The sequence below is a fragment of the Oryza sativa genome, chromosome 9 (genome assembly GCF_034140825.1).
Source record: "Oryza sativa Japonica Group chromosome 9, ASM3414082v1".
In the NCBI taxonomy this organism is placed as follows: Eukaryota; Viridiplantae; Streptophyta; class Magnoliopsida; order Poales; family Poaceae; genus Oryza; species Oryza sativa.
The window spans coordinates 26,713,490-26,725,632 of record NC_089043.1 but is presented as its reverse complement, the minus strand read 5'-3'; the positions used below and the strand labels follow the sequence as shown (position 1 = coordinate 26,725,632).

The following is a 12,143-nucleotide window of genomic DNA, read 5'->3' as shown; positions in this document are numbered from 1 at the left end:
AAGGGCTCAATCGATCCTATTTAGAGGGGTCTTCTAACTTTTCCTTTGTCACTTCTTATTTGTTTTGTATTGTTCTGAATAAGGTTATGTAATATGCAATTTGCTATATTAGGAATAACTATGATCACTGAATATCAATTGTATGAGCAACAGTTTTCAGTGCCAGATGGTACTGTTTATTCTGCCACATAATAAAACACATTTTCTCAAGCCTTGTTGCAGCATAAAATTTACAATGATGCCGAGAAATTCAGCATTCTACAGTACTACTAGGTCTCTGAACAGCTGCCAGTATGTCCTTTGCTCATGCTGGAGCTTCATCGGAAGAAGGGAATCTCTCAAGAACATAAACCGGATCGCTGACCTTGATGATCCTTCCTTTGCCCTTTGCAGACAGAGATTCCTTGCAGACTAAATTTTGCCCAAAGTAGACCTGCAGAAGGCGAGAAAACAGGGAGTTCTCAGTGACCTATATGTTCTGAACCTGGTTCATGAGCAACTTGAAATTGCAGATTCAGCACATTTGCATTTAGTAATTGCATAATTCAGGACTCCAAGAGTAGAGTAGGTTGCAGGAATTGATTACCTGCCGTTTGTTTTTGTGGCTTGGACGTAGAACTTCATCGGACCGGAATGTCAGTAGAGTTTCTGTTGGTTCAGTGCCAAGTATCCCATTTTCTTGGTTAATGGTAGGCACCTGAATCAGTGTAACAGAGAAACTAAGCAAGCGGTACATGTATATTGGATTACCAAAGTAAAATGTACAGATAACACCAAAAAAATATGGTGATGTGAAATTTAAGTCAGACTCCATTTCACATACAAGTATATAACCTCAGGCTTCTTCATTTAATGAAAACTACCCATGGCACCCATCCCATTGTAGAATCACTTCCATGATTCAAAGTTATATCTCAACTAAACAAAGGCCACATGCCAAAACTAAGTTGGTGACCATTCTATGTATCTGATAGAAATGAAGAGAGTATGGAAGATTCAAAAATCCATGCAGAATGGTTATATATACTCAGAGAGTTATGATTTAACAGATCACACAAAAGATTTAGTACAAGTAATAATATTAACCGGCAGAACCATCAGTTATCAAGTATCCAAGTATCCTCTCAGACAGTTTTATTCAAGGTTAAGAGAGTATGGGTTGATAATTTGAAAAAACAGGGTCATATTTACCTTGCAGCGGTTGCATAACTTGACACCCTGAAATGTTAACTTGTTTATTTTTATGGTTTTCCATAGATCCTCTGAGTATGGGTGGCATCCATCCACCAAAATGCTGCCAAAAGATATCACTTTGTAAGAAAGCAAGTGCAACAATTGTCAAACTAACGGTCATAATTTAATGACCGAACAGTAAGTTGTCCATAAAATAAAAGCGCACAGATGTGCGGGCTTACTTTGGCCTGAAGCGGTTCATCGGTACAGGTTCTTTCAGAACCTCATTTAGTGCATCCAATGAACCCTGCAATTCAACATGAACTGTCAACTGAACTTTTATGTTGAGCAGCACTTGCTCAGGACATCTATCAGCAGAAACTACTGAGCAGTCTGATATGTACCTGGGAGGCCATCAGAAACGGGAAGCAATCTGTAAACATAATTTTGTAGCCTTGAGCATAGTCAGGATTAGTTGGTCTGATTTCCGACCCTGCCAAGAAATCCACAAAACAGACATTCTCAATAAACAACAGAGAAAGGAAATCCGTACTCTGGAAATCAGAAAGGTTCCAAGACAGGAAAAACAGTACTAGTACTACTAAGATATAAACCTTCTTTGAAACGCACTAGACGACTTGGGTTCCCGAAGTAACTGGAAAACCACTCGGCCGCCTCAGCTCCTTCATCATAAGCAGAACCAGACCACTCCCATACAGAGACATCATTAATTATGGCTTGTTCAGCACTGAGAGGGATCTTCAATGGGTCCATTCCAGGTGCTCTTCCAACTGCAATTTAGTATCGCAGGGTAGCTCAATAAAATGGTAATTTAAATGGCATGACAGATTGACAGTGAAGCTATCCTGCGTGTGCGGTGATGTAAAATTCAGAAGGCCCATACAGGTTCTACTTTTTTTTTAATGAGGGGGCAAAATCAACATTTGTCCAGTCCTACTTACGGATCAACTATTAGCATTCAGCTACATGTCAAGATAAAACTAACATTCGGTAGGCGACTAATTATCTAGAGCAATTCAAACGTTATTAACACAGATGAAGGGAAAACAGCATTGGCTAAACATTCTTCAGATTGTTTAACTGAAATTAATCAACAGATGGCATATACAGAAGTGGTAGTAAATGATGAGATAATAGAGGGAGAAGGCAAGAATACCCAAGTAGGAATCGGCGGTCGGCCGCCACTCCTCGGCGAATGCCTCCGGCGGCATCTCCACCTCCACCAGCGCGAGCTTGGGCTCCACCCTCTGCGTGTAGGCCCTCCCCTTGGAGTTCACCACCACCCACTGCCGATCCCACCGGAACCCTGCCGATCGATTGACGCCGCAACCATCCATCACAAACCACTTCTAGCTAATTCAGAAGAAAGATTCTTAATCTTTGGAGAGGATGAGCGACAGGTACCAGTGGAGGTGATTGGGGCCTGGGGCACGGAGATTCCCCTGCATGACTTGATGGGGTATATCAGGATCGACCTCACCGTCGCCGCCGGCTCTGGCGGCACCTCCTCGCCGCCGCCGAGGAGGGAGGAGAGGAATCCAGCGGCCTTCTCCATTGTTCGGCTGGCTTAGCTTAGCTTTGCTTTGCTTGCCGCAAGCAAGAAAACGAAAAAAACAACAGTGATAATCTCTTTCTCGCCTAGTGAAGTGCGCTCAGTGCCAGTGAGGTGTGCATTTGGTTTGGCGGCACACGGCAATGCCAAGTTACAAAAATGCCCCTGCTTTCTCAGCAACCCCAGATAGTATAATCTTTGCACTTGGTAGATGTATACTCCATTTATCCCACAGAAAAGAGTGACATATTCTAATACAATAAATTCGAAGAAACATATGTTTAAATTAATAGTAATAGAATATGTCACATCTAATATCAGGTTGGGTTTTTTATGAGACAGATGGAGTACTTATCATAGGAAAAGGTATAAAAAAGTGAACTTTCAGTTTTGCTCTAGTTGTGGTTGTCTTTATCTCTATGCATATCAACTTCAGCAATGAAAGTTTCAGTTCTATACTTCCACTTAACAATCATCTTCATGTGGTGTCTTTAACAAATGGGGCACCTGGAACTCCCAAATTTGCACTTTGCACAGCACTCACTGTATTAAAAAATTCTTTCAGCAACCATGTCTGAATCATGTATTCCTAAAAGAACATGTTTGAAGTTTGAACTAGTACATCACAAGCAAGTTCAATTACAGCCTTACAGATAACACATATGTACACATAGTAGTAGTATAGCCTGTCTAACATTTATCGTATATATACAGAACAACTAAGAAATGATTCCCAAAATCCATGGTCCAAAAAGATCCATAACATTCCATGCCCAACTGCTCAATCATCGTACAAGTCGAGCAGGAGTGTAGTGCAGCGACAGATGCTCCTCTCTCCTGAAAACCAACACATTAACACAAGAACGTCAGCACTACTGCATCTATCATCTCGCAATCTCATCATACCAATATAAGAATCCATGAACATTTCATGAAGGGGATGAAGAACTGAGGGTTTAATTCTGCAGTTGCAGATACTGACATGGGGAAGACGAAGTAGAGCAATGCGAGCAGCAGTGCCAGCAGGAAGCAGGCCAAGCCGACGATGGCGTAGGCGCGGCCGAGGAAGGCGTTCTTCCCTCCGAGCCACCCGGCGGTGGACAGCACCAGCGACTTCTTGCCGTTGAAGCTGTACGAGTTGTAGTTGTTCTGCATCGTCACCTCTACACGGTCACCGGCCTGCAGATCCATGTCGATTCTCCCGTACAGCTTTCTGAATGTTGGCAGTGCTGCTATTCTCATCCAGACGATCAGATCTTCCTGCTCACTCAGCTGTTGAATTTGCAGACACAGAGGTTAGCATGTAGCAAGTATTACTTCGATATAAATTTCAACTCAATCTTGTTAACTGTTCTTGGCAATGTGCCTTGGAAAGTTAGACAATCTTACACTGTATATTCCTGAAAATAGTTCTGAAACTCAAAACTGAACAACTATTTTGCTTTGAAAATGGCTATTTACGACGAACCGTAGAGAATGGACGCATGACATTTCAGTCGCAAGTTACCAAAACACTTACAGGTTTGCTTGGATTTAACTGCCCTCCACCAATCAAAGTCCCATTCTGAAAGTTTTTAGGATACACGTTCTTGCCAAATCTGCGATTCCTTTCACTCTTCCACGAAATGCCATCCTTGTTCACTCTCAATGTCTCGTTGCCATGACCACGAGTGAAGCTGTATGTGTCGTTGAACAGGCTCCAAGCTATGAGACCACAAGGAACAATAGGTCTGCCATTCGCAGTAGCTTCAGGGCTGCAGTATTGCGTGTCGGCCACCTTCTTCGGATTTCTCAGCTGCATATCGTTGAGGCTCTTCACATACCTGCGTTCCCAATCAGAGTGATTCAACTCAGACAGATAGGTTTTACTTTTGTATGAATTGGTCAATAAAATTATTAGCCAGATTTCTACCTTCTGTGGTTCTGGTAGAACTTGTCAAGTTGATAATATATGTAAATCGGCTTCTTCATATCTTTAGGGACCTGCAGGGAAAAAAGTCGTTGTTTTACCTTATCGATGAAAGACACAAAATGTGTTGTTTTCACTGTGTACTCAAAGGAAACAGTTTTACCTTGAAGACTCTTGTGCAAGTCTTATCTATTGATGAGTTTTGGATAAAAGCAACTTTGTTGCGAAGCATGTTCCGTGGCACGCATTTTGTATCGTAACGATCAACCAATTCAACGACCTATTTGAAGAAATCCAAACATAAGATGGAAGAAAAAGCATTCATTTACCAATTTGAATAATAATAGCAAGCACAATTCAACCTTACCTTATTTGAGGCTGCAATGCAAGCAAGACCAATTGGAATGAAAATTAGGCCCACAAACACTAGTACAAGAATAACCTGTAAATTATTCAAAATTATGCAGACAGTCATCACATGTTAAACTTCCCAGCCATATTCATACCGAGAAAAAAATGTTGAACAGTGAGATTGTAGCAAACAACTGAACTTACAGTCTGGGGTATCAGTATAGGCTTGCATGCTTGAAGTTCTTGCTGCGTAAACCGATGGTCTTCAAAATCAGAAAGAGTGGATGCAAATAAGCACTTGTTTCATCAGAAGTAAATTTCATGTACTATAAATTTATCCCCAAACTCCGGAAGCCATTCCAAAACAAAGATAATTGCAAGTGTTGCTGCATATACTATACAGTGCTGAAATGAACACCCGATAGAACAGTTAAAGATCCGAAGCAGGTGAAGGAGTATACTTCTCGAACCAAAGCGGTTGTGGTTACCATAAAAATTCAAGTGGCAGCAGAAAGAAACATAAATTCAATTATCTGGGGAGAGAGAAAGAGAGAGAGAGAGAGATTACACTTAGGCCTGTTGCGCTTCTTCACGGCGGCTGCAGAGCCATCCTCGCCGGAGCTTGGTCCTGCTCCGTCGCTATTCACTGGTGGCATTCTTGTCTCCGGCCAAGAACTTGCCTCAGTGAAGAAGAAGACTCCTCTCCTGCAACTGCTCTTGAGAAATGCAAAGAGAATAGGTAACTGCCCAAAATGTCAGACAAGAAACAAATAGCGAGGTTATACCGGTTTTCAGAGAGGATTTCATCAGGAGAGTACAGAAACGAGGGAAAGAATTAAAGAAGGTTTAGGAGTAGAGGCAAAGCAAGGAACTGAAAGGCTACTAGTAAGAGTGACAACCTGTCATTGTTGAGAGCGTCTTAAACACTGGAAAGTTAAGGATCACCTAACCGGTCTGCATCACATGGCCCTTTCCTCTGAAGATTTTGTTGGTGTTTGGATAGCATTGGCTGGTTGAACCTGTGTATGTACCTCGAATCCACATGAAAAGTCTTGCTTTGCTCCGATATGTTCATCAACAAGACAACAACCTAAGTGTGGGGCCCATGTGACAGCTCCAATTTGCTAAGGACATAATTTGGATGCCACACAATAAATGAAAAAAAGGGTATATCATAGGACATGCTCCAGAGCATGAAGGTGAAATGATGCAAAATATCCAAAAAAAAGAGAGAGTTTAACCTGACAATTTTAAGTCACTGTAAGCAAAGTTTGCCAAAGTTTTGGACAAGCAACACAACATGGTACCTACTTCAACCCCAATATAAAACTTCACCCCTTTTTAAGGGAACAGCTCATGAGGTCAACATTCCATTGAAATTATTGAGGTACAAACGGCTGCAAAAAATGCATTGTTGAGTAGTAAGGTAACGCCATCCTCAGCACAAAGCAGGCTCAATGAAGCTCCTGACGATCGCCTCCTACGTCTTTTCTGTACCTCAATATCTCAACGCCTAAATAATCGACGATTCCTTGTACCGCAACATGAGGTTTCCCAACTTTCACTCTGACGGCTGAGATTTGAGGGAATTTCAGCAATGTGGCACTCGCGATGCGATGAGCTACTGCCTCCAAAAGGTTCCGCGATGGGCCTTCAACAACATCCTTGGCAATCCTATAGAGCATGAACAATTGAACATACTTCAGTTCTCCAATGGTTGGAACTGGTAAGAATAAGCAAATAGCAGACAATGAACTTAACAATCCTACGTTGCCGAAATGGATAAGCAAGTTTCATATCTTAAAAAGTAATCAATCAAGACATTTCTAGTATAACTTAACGAGCCAGGAAGGCAGAAATCTGTTAACAAATATTGCAATAAAATCAATAGAAGTCCCTTAATTCTACTCATCGATAATTTATTTACCTGTAAATATCTGTGTAGCTAACTGTATCAGATATGCTGTCAGTTTCCCCAGCAGCACTCAAATCCATCCACGCATCAACATCCACAACAAACTTTTGGCCCAGAGTCTTCTCTTCTTGTTTCACTCCATGGAAACCATGGAACTGCAAACCTCTAAGTATAAGTTTATCCTTGTCGATTAGCTCCCTTTCTGCCATAACAGTACCTAAAACACAGAATGGATTACTCAGTCAGCACATGGAACAGGAGGGGCAATGAATTACGAATGCGCCTAGATGATAAGACCATATTTCTGCTAACCACCAACAACAATTCTGTCACCTAGCCAACTTGAATGAATCGATCTGAAGACTTGGTTGAACTTGTACTAACCTGACCTATCCGTGCTCAATTGATTGTGTTGTGAACTGAAGGAAGCTGTGTGAACTGAACTATAGCCAGGAGATTGCCGCCTGATGGCGAGGAAGCATGGGAGACCACTGGAGATGGACACAAAATGTTTATATCCTGAACTTTTAGACTTAGGCAGATGTGCAGTCTGACCCCCAAAGCTAGTGCGTGCAAATGAGAGCATAAGCTGCAGCATAACAGTAGAAGGAACACAACTGTCTTATCTTATTAAGTGTCAGATAATGAGAAAGAGCAACAGCATATTCACACAACAATTTGATATGCTTCACAGAATTAGTAAAAGCATCGTGATTACCCAGTAAAAAAGGGAGGCATGTCATACTTGGAGTGCTAAACAACATCAATCACCAATCATCCAAATAAAAAACCCCCAGGGCCTCAAGCAAGTAAATTACAGATTGATCATAGGCGCTACCACGAAAATTGCTTATGAAATTTGCGAATTACAATATCCTCCATTCTTCATACATGGACGAATACTGCTAAAACAATCAAATCTTTTCCGTTGTAATACTAATCCGTCCCCAAGAATTTCCCAACTCAAAAGGATTTCTCATAATCGGTTTAAAGATTAGGCCAGAGGAACGAAGAACCAATCTTCAGGAGAAACCATTATCATCACAAGAAAAAAAAAAGAGGAATCTCTGGAGGGAGATATACTAAACAAGAACCAGCGAAGAACTTGAGGGAGATGAGGAAAAGAATACCTGAGAGGCCGTGAATCCTTGCGGGAGTGGATCAAGAAACACAAAAACCCTTCTCCTGGGCTTGTCGATGGAGAAGGCGGCGGGAGACGACGAGGAATGAGCCAAGATGCCTGCTTCCCACTGTTCGTCCCTCCCTTATCTTATCTCTTCCCCTTTCCTTTTTCGAGCTTTTCTCCTTTCCCAGAAAAAAAAAAGTCTTTGCAGCCCAAATGGCAATAGAATTTGGCCGTCATGTCATCGGCAAGATTTTCACAGCTTTCAGGTTGGTCGACTTGCGATCAGCTTCTGCACTTCACAGATTCAGCTAAGCTACGCTGGATGAACACCAAGCAAGACGAGAGAAAAAATGTTGGCAGTAAAAGTGCAGTTTCTGGCGACAGTAAAAGTGCAGTTCAGAGAAACTTTTTAGCGCAAACGATGATTGTTCTGCTTAGAAATGGAGCTCAAAATTTCCCCTTTGAAACCACATTACACCGCCTCGAAGGCTTGAAAGAAATGATAACGCGTAATAATTCAGTGACTAGAAAGAGAAGCATAAAACATTTGCTCGGTTATTGAGCAGCAACTGAAATCAGGTTTCCTGAGCAAAGTTATAGTAAGACCCAGAAACTACAAAATTTTGGTCAGCTCAACTCTTTAACTACAGCAGCAGAGCATCTACAAATTCGAGATCAGCAACTATGAGTACACAGTCTCATCCTTCGTGTCACAGTATTCAAAAAATATTTCAGTACTCAAATTTACGAAATTAAGACATGCTTGTGCTCAGCCGGACCTAATCCACGCACATGGCCTTTTCTTGTTTATCAGAGCAGGACTTTTATTGTTTCTTGCTGATGCTGAACTTTGCTGATCAAGACTCTCCAATTTCCAACAACTGGGTCAGAAGGCTCTAACCAGTAGAACATGAACCAGAATGAACTCACAGGTTAGAATGTCCAAACTCGAGCTCCTTTACAAACTGGAAACACAGAAGCATTATTTCTCATTTTGTTGCCTGGAGACTAAACACATGGCATGCGAGGCTCCTATTGCAACAGAAATGACACGATGAGGGCCCAAATCCTCATCACCGTCTGTGAGAAAATTAACTTTAACCGGTAGCGGCTGAATTTCTGGCAAACCAGGGACACCTAACTGGCAATCTCTTGCATTTCCCCACATGTACAAGTCACCTTTCTCTGTCCAGACAATTAAACAAAAGTAAACTCGGGTTAGTTGCTTAGAGCAAGGAAATTTAGCTGCTTGCATGATGTAGAACAAGATTAAGGAAAAACAAGCTAAAACATGGCACAGAGAAGGAATCTTTGTACAGCAAACTTCAGCATTTTCTACTGACCTTTGACACGAGATATTTTTTCCATTTTATTTAAAACCAAGATTCCCCTTTATACCATATTTAGTTAGCAAAACTACAAGAGATGACTAAAAACATCTCAAGAATCCCAGCACATCAATAAAGCTTTCACCTGATATTGCAGCAGAAGTCGAACCTCCACAGGCTATATAGACAATTCGTTCTTCAGACAAAGCTTTGATAGCTAGTGGGACTCTATGATTCTGAAGGGTTGGATGCCCAAGTTGGCCGTGTCCACCATGTCCCCATGAGAGAACGACACCTTCATCTGAATACAGCCAAAGAAGCAAGACGTTAGTTGTGTGCTACAATAACCACCATACTTTCTTCTATAAATGCAATTTATGAGTGAAAAAATCTCTCTAACTATTATTGCCTTATACTGTTTGTTGCAGTTCCAAAAGAAACTTGACTCATTATCAGACATGGTATCTGATTGAAGGTCATCATTGCATGGTGCAAAACTGGCATTAGGTATGGTCAACAACTCACTTAGATAATATTTTAAAATGCAAATTTCTTTATTTTTCACTTCTGTATGAATGTTCGTCGGGACCTTGGTTGCAAATGCTTGTTTCAACAGTATAATACAGTTTTGAATTTAGCTAGGAGAATAGCCAAAATTGCATTCTATTAGTGGCAGGAAAGCAACAGAATTTGCAGGTAATAATAACTTACCAGTCAGGGCTAAAGAATGATATCCACCACATGCTACTTGGATTACATGGAGATTTTTCAGGCTAGGGATAAGCTGTGGCCTCCAGTCACTGGAATTGCTCCCTCTACCCAATTCGAAGTTTGAATTTGCTGGAAATCGTATGGAGGTTAGACAAAAAGCATGTAGAAAATTAAATTAAAGAGTATCTACACAGTTTGACAAGAAGTACATTTCAGGTGGCATTCCTTAACCATTTAACTCAAGGTTTAGAAATTCTAGACCCAACATATGTGATTCCACTTGCATTAAAAACATATGTGATTCCACTTGCATCTTTTATAAAAATTGATGGGATTAAAACAGGAGATTCTAGAACCACGATCAGTGGAGAATAGATGAAAGCATATCAAATCAATTTGTTCTTGAGATATTGGTTTTGCATTTTGGATAGGTTCACTAAGAGCCAACTGAAAGCATGGAGTACCATGTCAGATGCTCTGTTCAATACACACTGCTTAGCTTGAGATTATTATAGTAAAACTATCAAGCCCTAATAACTTTATGCCCAGTCTATGAACAAAGGATCTGGAATGTAGATGCCAGCTAGTTAGAGGGAAACTTGTATATTGCCACAACATTTCCCGGTTAGCACCTTGCACAGTTGCACGTTAATGTGAACTGTAAGGCATTGCTGGTTGCTAAAGAGAAGAAACACTAATCCAATAAGAGAAAAAGATAAAATATTCCAAGTGTTTATACATACTAACCTCCCCAACTCCATAGCTGACCATCTGAAGTCAGAGCCATAGTGAAAAAACCACCACAAGCCACAGCAGCAACTGAAACAGGCAGAGCGTTCACCTTGGAAGGAACACTGAGAGATCCAGCTTCACCAGGACCACCTCCACTTCCAAGCCCCAACCTACCATCGCCTTCATCACGACCCCAAGTGTAGAGCTCACCTGTTCACAAAAGCCACAAGATCAGGGCTGAGGCGGTCTGACAATCACAAAATGCCAATATTCCAAAGCATTCAATTGTGAAAGGCAGTGGAAGATTATCCACAATGTCTTTCACCCTTTCAGGTTTCAGCAATCAGCATTAACCATGAACTGGACCAACCTGAGTCAGTGATTGCCGCAGTATGTGCTCCACTGGTAGCAATGTGTGATATCTTCCCTTCCCAAGGACCATTCACTTTCCTTGGCAACAATTCCCTATGGTAAACATAATGCCCCAAAGCACCAAATCCACCATAACCCCTGCAGACTACAGTAAACTGAGTGATGCAGCAGCCAAATCCAATAAATTTGCAATGCATTCTTCTTGCAGTTCATCCAGCGAGCACTCACTCACTCAAGCATCTATTATTATTATTATTATTATTATCTAATCACACCAAAAGGAATTTCAAATGAGCAATGTGGTGGTGGTTTCCTCACCAGGTGAAGACTTCCCCGGAGGCGGTCAGGGCGGCGGAGTGGATGCCGCCGAGCGCGAGGACGCGGAGCTCGCTGAGGTTGGGGTTGTGGCGCGGGACGAAGGCGGAGGACTCGTCCCCGAGGCCGAGGCGGCCCCCGTCGCCCTTGCCCCACACCCAGGCGCCGCCGTCGACGACGACCGCGGAGTGGAACAGCCCGCAGGAGATCCCCACCTCCACGCCCCCCGCTGCCGTCCCCGCGGCGGCGGCGTCAGGGAGGCGTCCGGGCGTGGGGGAGAGCACCGGCGCGGGGTCGGGGAGGGAGAGGTGCGCGACGGGGGACGGGTAGAGGCGGCGCTCCTCCTTGCCGCCGCCGAGCTGCCCCGACGCGCCGCGGCCCCAGGACAGGATGGACACCGGGGTGGTGCCGCTCGAGTAGAGGGTTGGCGTCGCGCTCGAGGACGTCGAGGTGGAGAAGCAGCGCCGGAGGGGGAGGAGGAGGCGGCGGAACATTGCCGGCGGCGGCGGCGGCGGCGGCGGCCGGTTGGTTCAGCTGCGTGACACGAAGACTACTAGAACTAGACGAACAGTATAAATCCGGGTTCGAGGGTTCAAACCCGTTAACCCGAATCACTTAGCGCCCATTAGGTTTCTAAC

At 42.9% G+C, this 12,143-nt stretch overlaps 4 protein-coding genes across 10 annotated transcripts; all 4 read right to left on the bottom strand.

The window, feature by feature from the left end:
• Positions 1-108: 108 nt before the first annotated feature.
• On the bottom strand, positions 109-2,834 carry LOC4347853 (uncharacterized). Its single transcript, XM_015756343.3, has 8 exons — positions 2,599-2,834; positions 2,351-2,500; positions 1,788-1,964; positions 1,578-1,666; positions 1,416-1,480; positions 1,192-1,294; positions 587-697; positions 109-433 (listed from the first exon to the last, which is right to left on the bottom strand). Exons 1-8 carry the CDS (start codon positions 2,747-2,749, stop codon positions 305-307), a joined length of 975 nt encoding a protein of 324 aa, XP_015611829.1. The 5' UTR covers positions 2,750-2,834; the 3' UTR covers positions 109-304.
• Positions 2,835-3,267: 433 nt separating this feature from the next.
• LOC4347852 (ALA-interacting subunit 5) lies at positions 3,268-6,048 on the bottom strand. Of its 5 annotated transcripts, none has more exons than XM_015756475.3 (9): positions 5,906-6,019; positions 5,575-5,717; positions 5,211-5,269; positions 5,023-5,097; positions 4,819-4,935; positions 4,659-4,729; positions 4,266-4,569; positions 3,729-4,018; positions 3,268-3,583 (listed from the first exon to the last, which is right to left on the bottom strand). In XM_015756475.3, exons 2-9 carry the CDS (start codon positions 5,660-5,662, stop codon positions 3,532-3,534), a joined length of 1,056 nt encoding a protein of 351 aa, XP_015611961.1. In that variant the 5' UTR covers positions 5,663-5,717; positions 5,906-6,019; the 3' UTR covers positions 3,268-3,531. The 5 variants fall into 5 exon arrangements, with proteins under 5 accessions (XP_015611961.1, XP_015611959.1, XP_015611958.1 ...); XM_015756473.3 differs by having other exon boundaries at positions 5,575-5,749; positions 5,906-5,920; XM_015756472.3 differs by lacking the exon at positions 5,906-6,019 and adding an exon at positions 5,792-5,903.
• Positions 6,049-6,241: 193 nt separating this feature from the next.
• LOC4347851 (dihydroneopterin aldolase 2) lies at positions 6,242-8,233 on the bottom strand. 3 transcript variants are annotated; one of them, XM_015756476.2, is made up of 4 exons: positions 8,052-8,233; positions 7,306-7,510; positions 6,934-7,138; positions 6,242-6,680 (listed from the first exon to the last, which is right to left on the bottom strand). In XM_015756476.2, exons 2-4 carry the CDS (start codon positions 7,505-7,507, stop codon positions 6,461-6,463), a joined length of 627 nt encoding a protein of 208 aa, XP_015611962.1. In that variant the 5' UTR covers positions 7,508-7,510; positions 8,052-8,233; the 3' UTR covers positions 6,242-6,460. The 3 variants fall into 3 exon arrangements, with proteins under 3 accessions (XP_015611962.1, XP_015611963.1, XP_015611964.1); XM_015756477.2 differs by having other exon boundaries at positions 7,306-7,412; XM_015756478.3 differs by lacking the exon at positions 7,306-7,510.
• A 349-nt stretch (positions 8,234-8,582) lies between these two features.
• LOC9267369 (RCC1 domain-containing protein RUG3, mitochondrial) lies at positions 8,583-12,050 on the bottom strand. Its single transcript, XM_015756471.3, has 6 exons — positions 11,509-12,050; positions 11,189-11,328; positions 10,834-11,028; positions 10,087-10,215; positions 9,521-9,676; positions 8,583-9,232 (listed from the first exon to the last, which is right to left on the bottom strand). Exons 1-6 carry the CDS (start codon positions 11,997-11,999, stop codon positions 9,030-9,032), a joined length of 1,314 nt encoding a protein of 437 aa, XP_015611957.1. The 5' UTR covers positions 12,000-12,050; the 3' UTR covers positions 8,583-9,029.
• Between the last annotated feature and the right edge of the window lie 93 nt (positions 12,051-12,143).

What these genes read in the sequence shown, in the direction of transcription:
- LOC4347853 (XM_015756343.3), bottom strand. Translation starts at nt 2,749, where the DNA reads ATGGAGAAGGCCGCTGGATTCCTCTCCTCCCTCCTCGGCGGCGGCGAG. An exon ending in GGCCCCAATCACCTCCACTG is followed by an intron (nt 2,501 to 2,598) that starts GTACCTGTCGCT and finishes ATCGATCGGCAG; the next exon opens with GGTTCCGGTGGGATCGGCAG. An exon ending in CGTTTCTGATGGCCTCCCAG is followed by an intron (nt 1,481 to 1,577) that starts GTACATATCAGA and finishes GTTGAATTGCAG; the next exon opens with GGTTCATTGGATGCACTAAA.
- LOC4347852 (XM_066304121.1), bottom strand. Translation starts at nt 5,662, where the DNA reads ATGCCACCAGTGAATAGCGACGGAGCAGGACCAAGCTCCGGCGAGGAT. An exon ending in GCATTGCAGCCTCAAATAAG is followed by an intron (nt 4,936 to 5,022) that starts GTAAGGTTGAAT and finishes TTCTTCAAATAG; the next exon opens with GTCGTTGAATTGGTTGATCG. An exon ending in CTTGCACAAGAGTCTTCAAG is followed by an intron (nt 4,730 to 4,818) that starts GTAAAACTGTTT and finishes TTTTCCCTGCAG; the next exon opens with GTCCCTAAAGATATGAAGAA.
- LOC4347851 (XM_015756476.2), bottom strand. Translation starts at nt 7,507, where the DNA reads ATGCTCTCATTTGCACGCACTAGCTTTGGGGGTCAGACTGCACATCTG. An exon ending in ATTGAGCACGGATAGGTCAG is followed by an intron (nt 7,139 to 7,305) that starts GTTAGTACAAGT and finishes TCTGTGTTTTAG; the next exon opens with GTACTGTTATGGCAGAAAGG. An exon ending in AGCTACACAGATATTTACAG is followed by an intron (nt 6,681 to 6,933) that starts GTAAATAAATTA and finishes CATGCTCTATAG; the next exon opens with GATTGCCAAGGATGTTGTTG.
- LOC9267369 (XM_015756471.3), bottom strand. Translation starts at nt 11,999, where the DNA reads ATGTTCCGCCGCCTCCTCCTCCCCCTCCGGCGCTGCTTCTCCACCTCG. An exon ending in TCAGCTATGGAGTTGGGGAG is followed by an intron (nt 10,216 to 10,833) that starts GTTAGTATGTAT and finishes TACGATTTCCAG; the next exon opens with CAAATTCAAACTTCGAATTG. An exon ending in TCATTCTTTAGCCCTGACTG is followed by an intron (nt 9,677 to 10,086) that starts GTAAGTTATTAT and finishes GGCTGTATTCAG; the next exon opens with ATGAAGGTGTCGTTCTCTCA.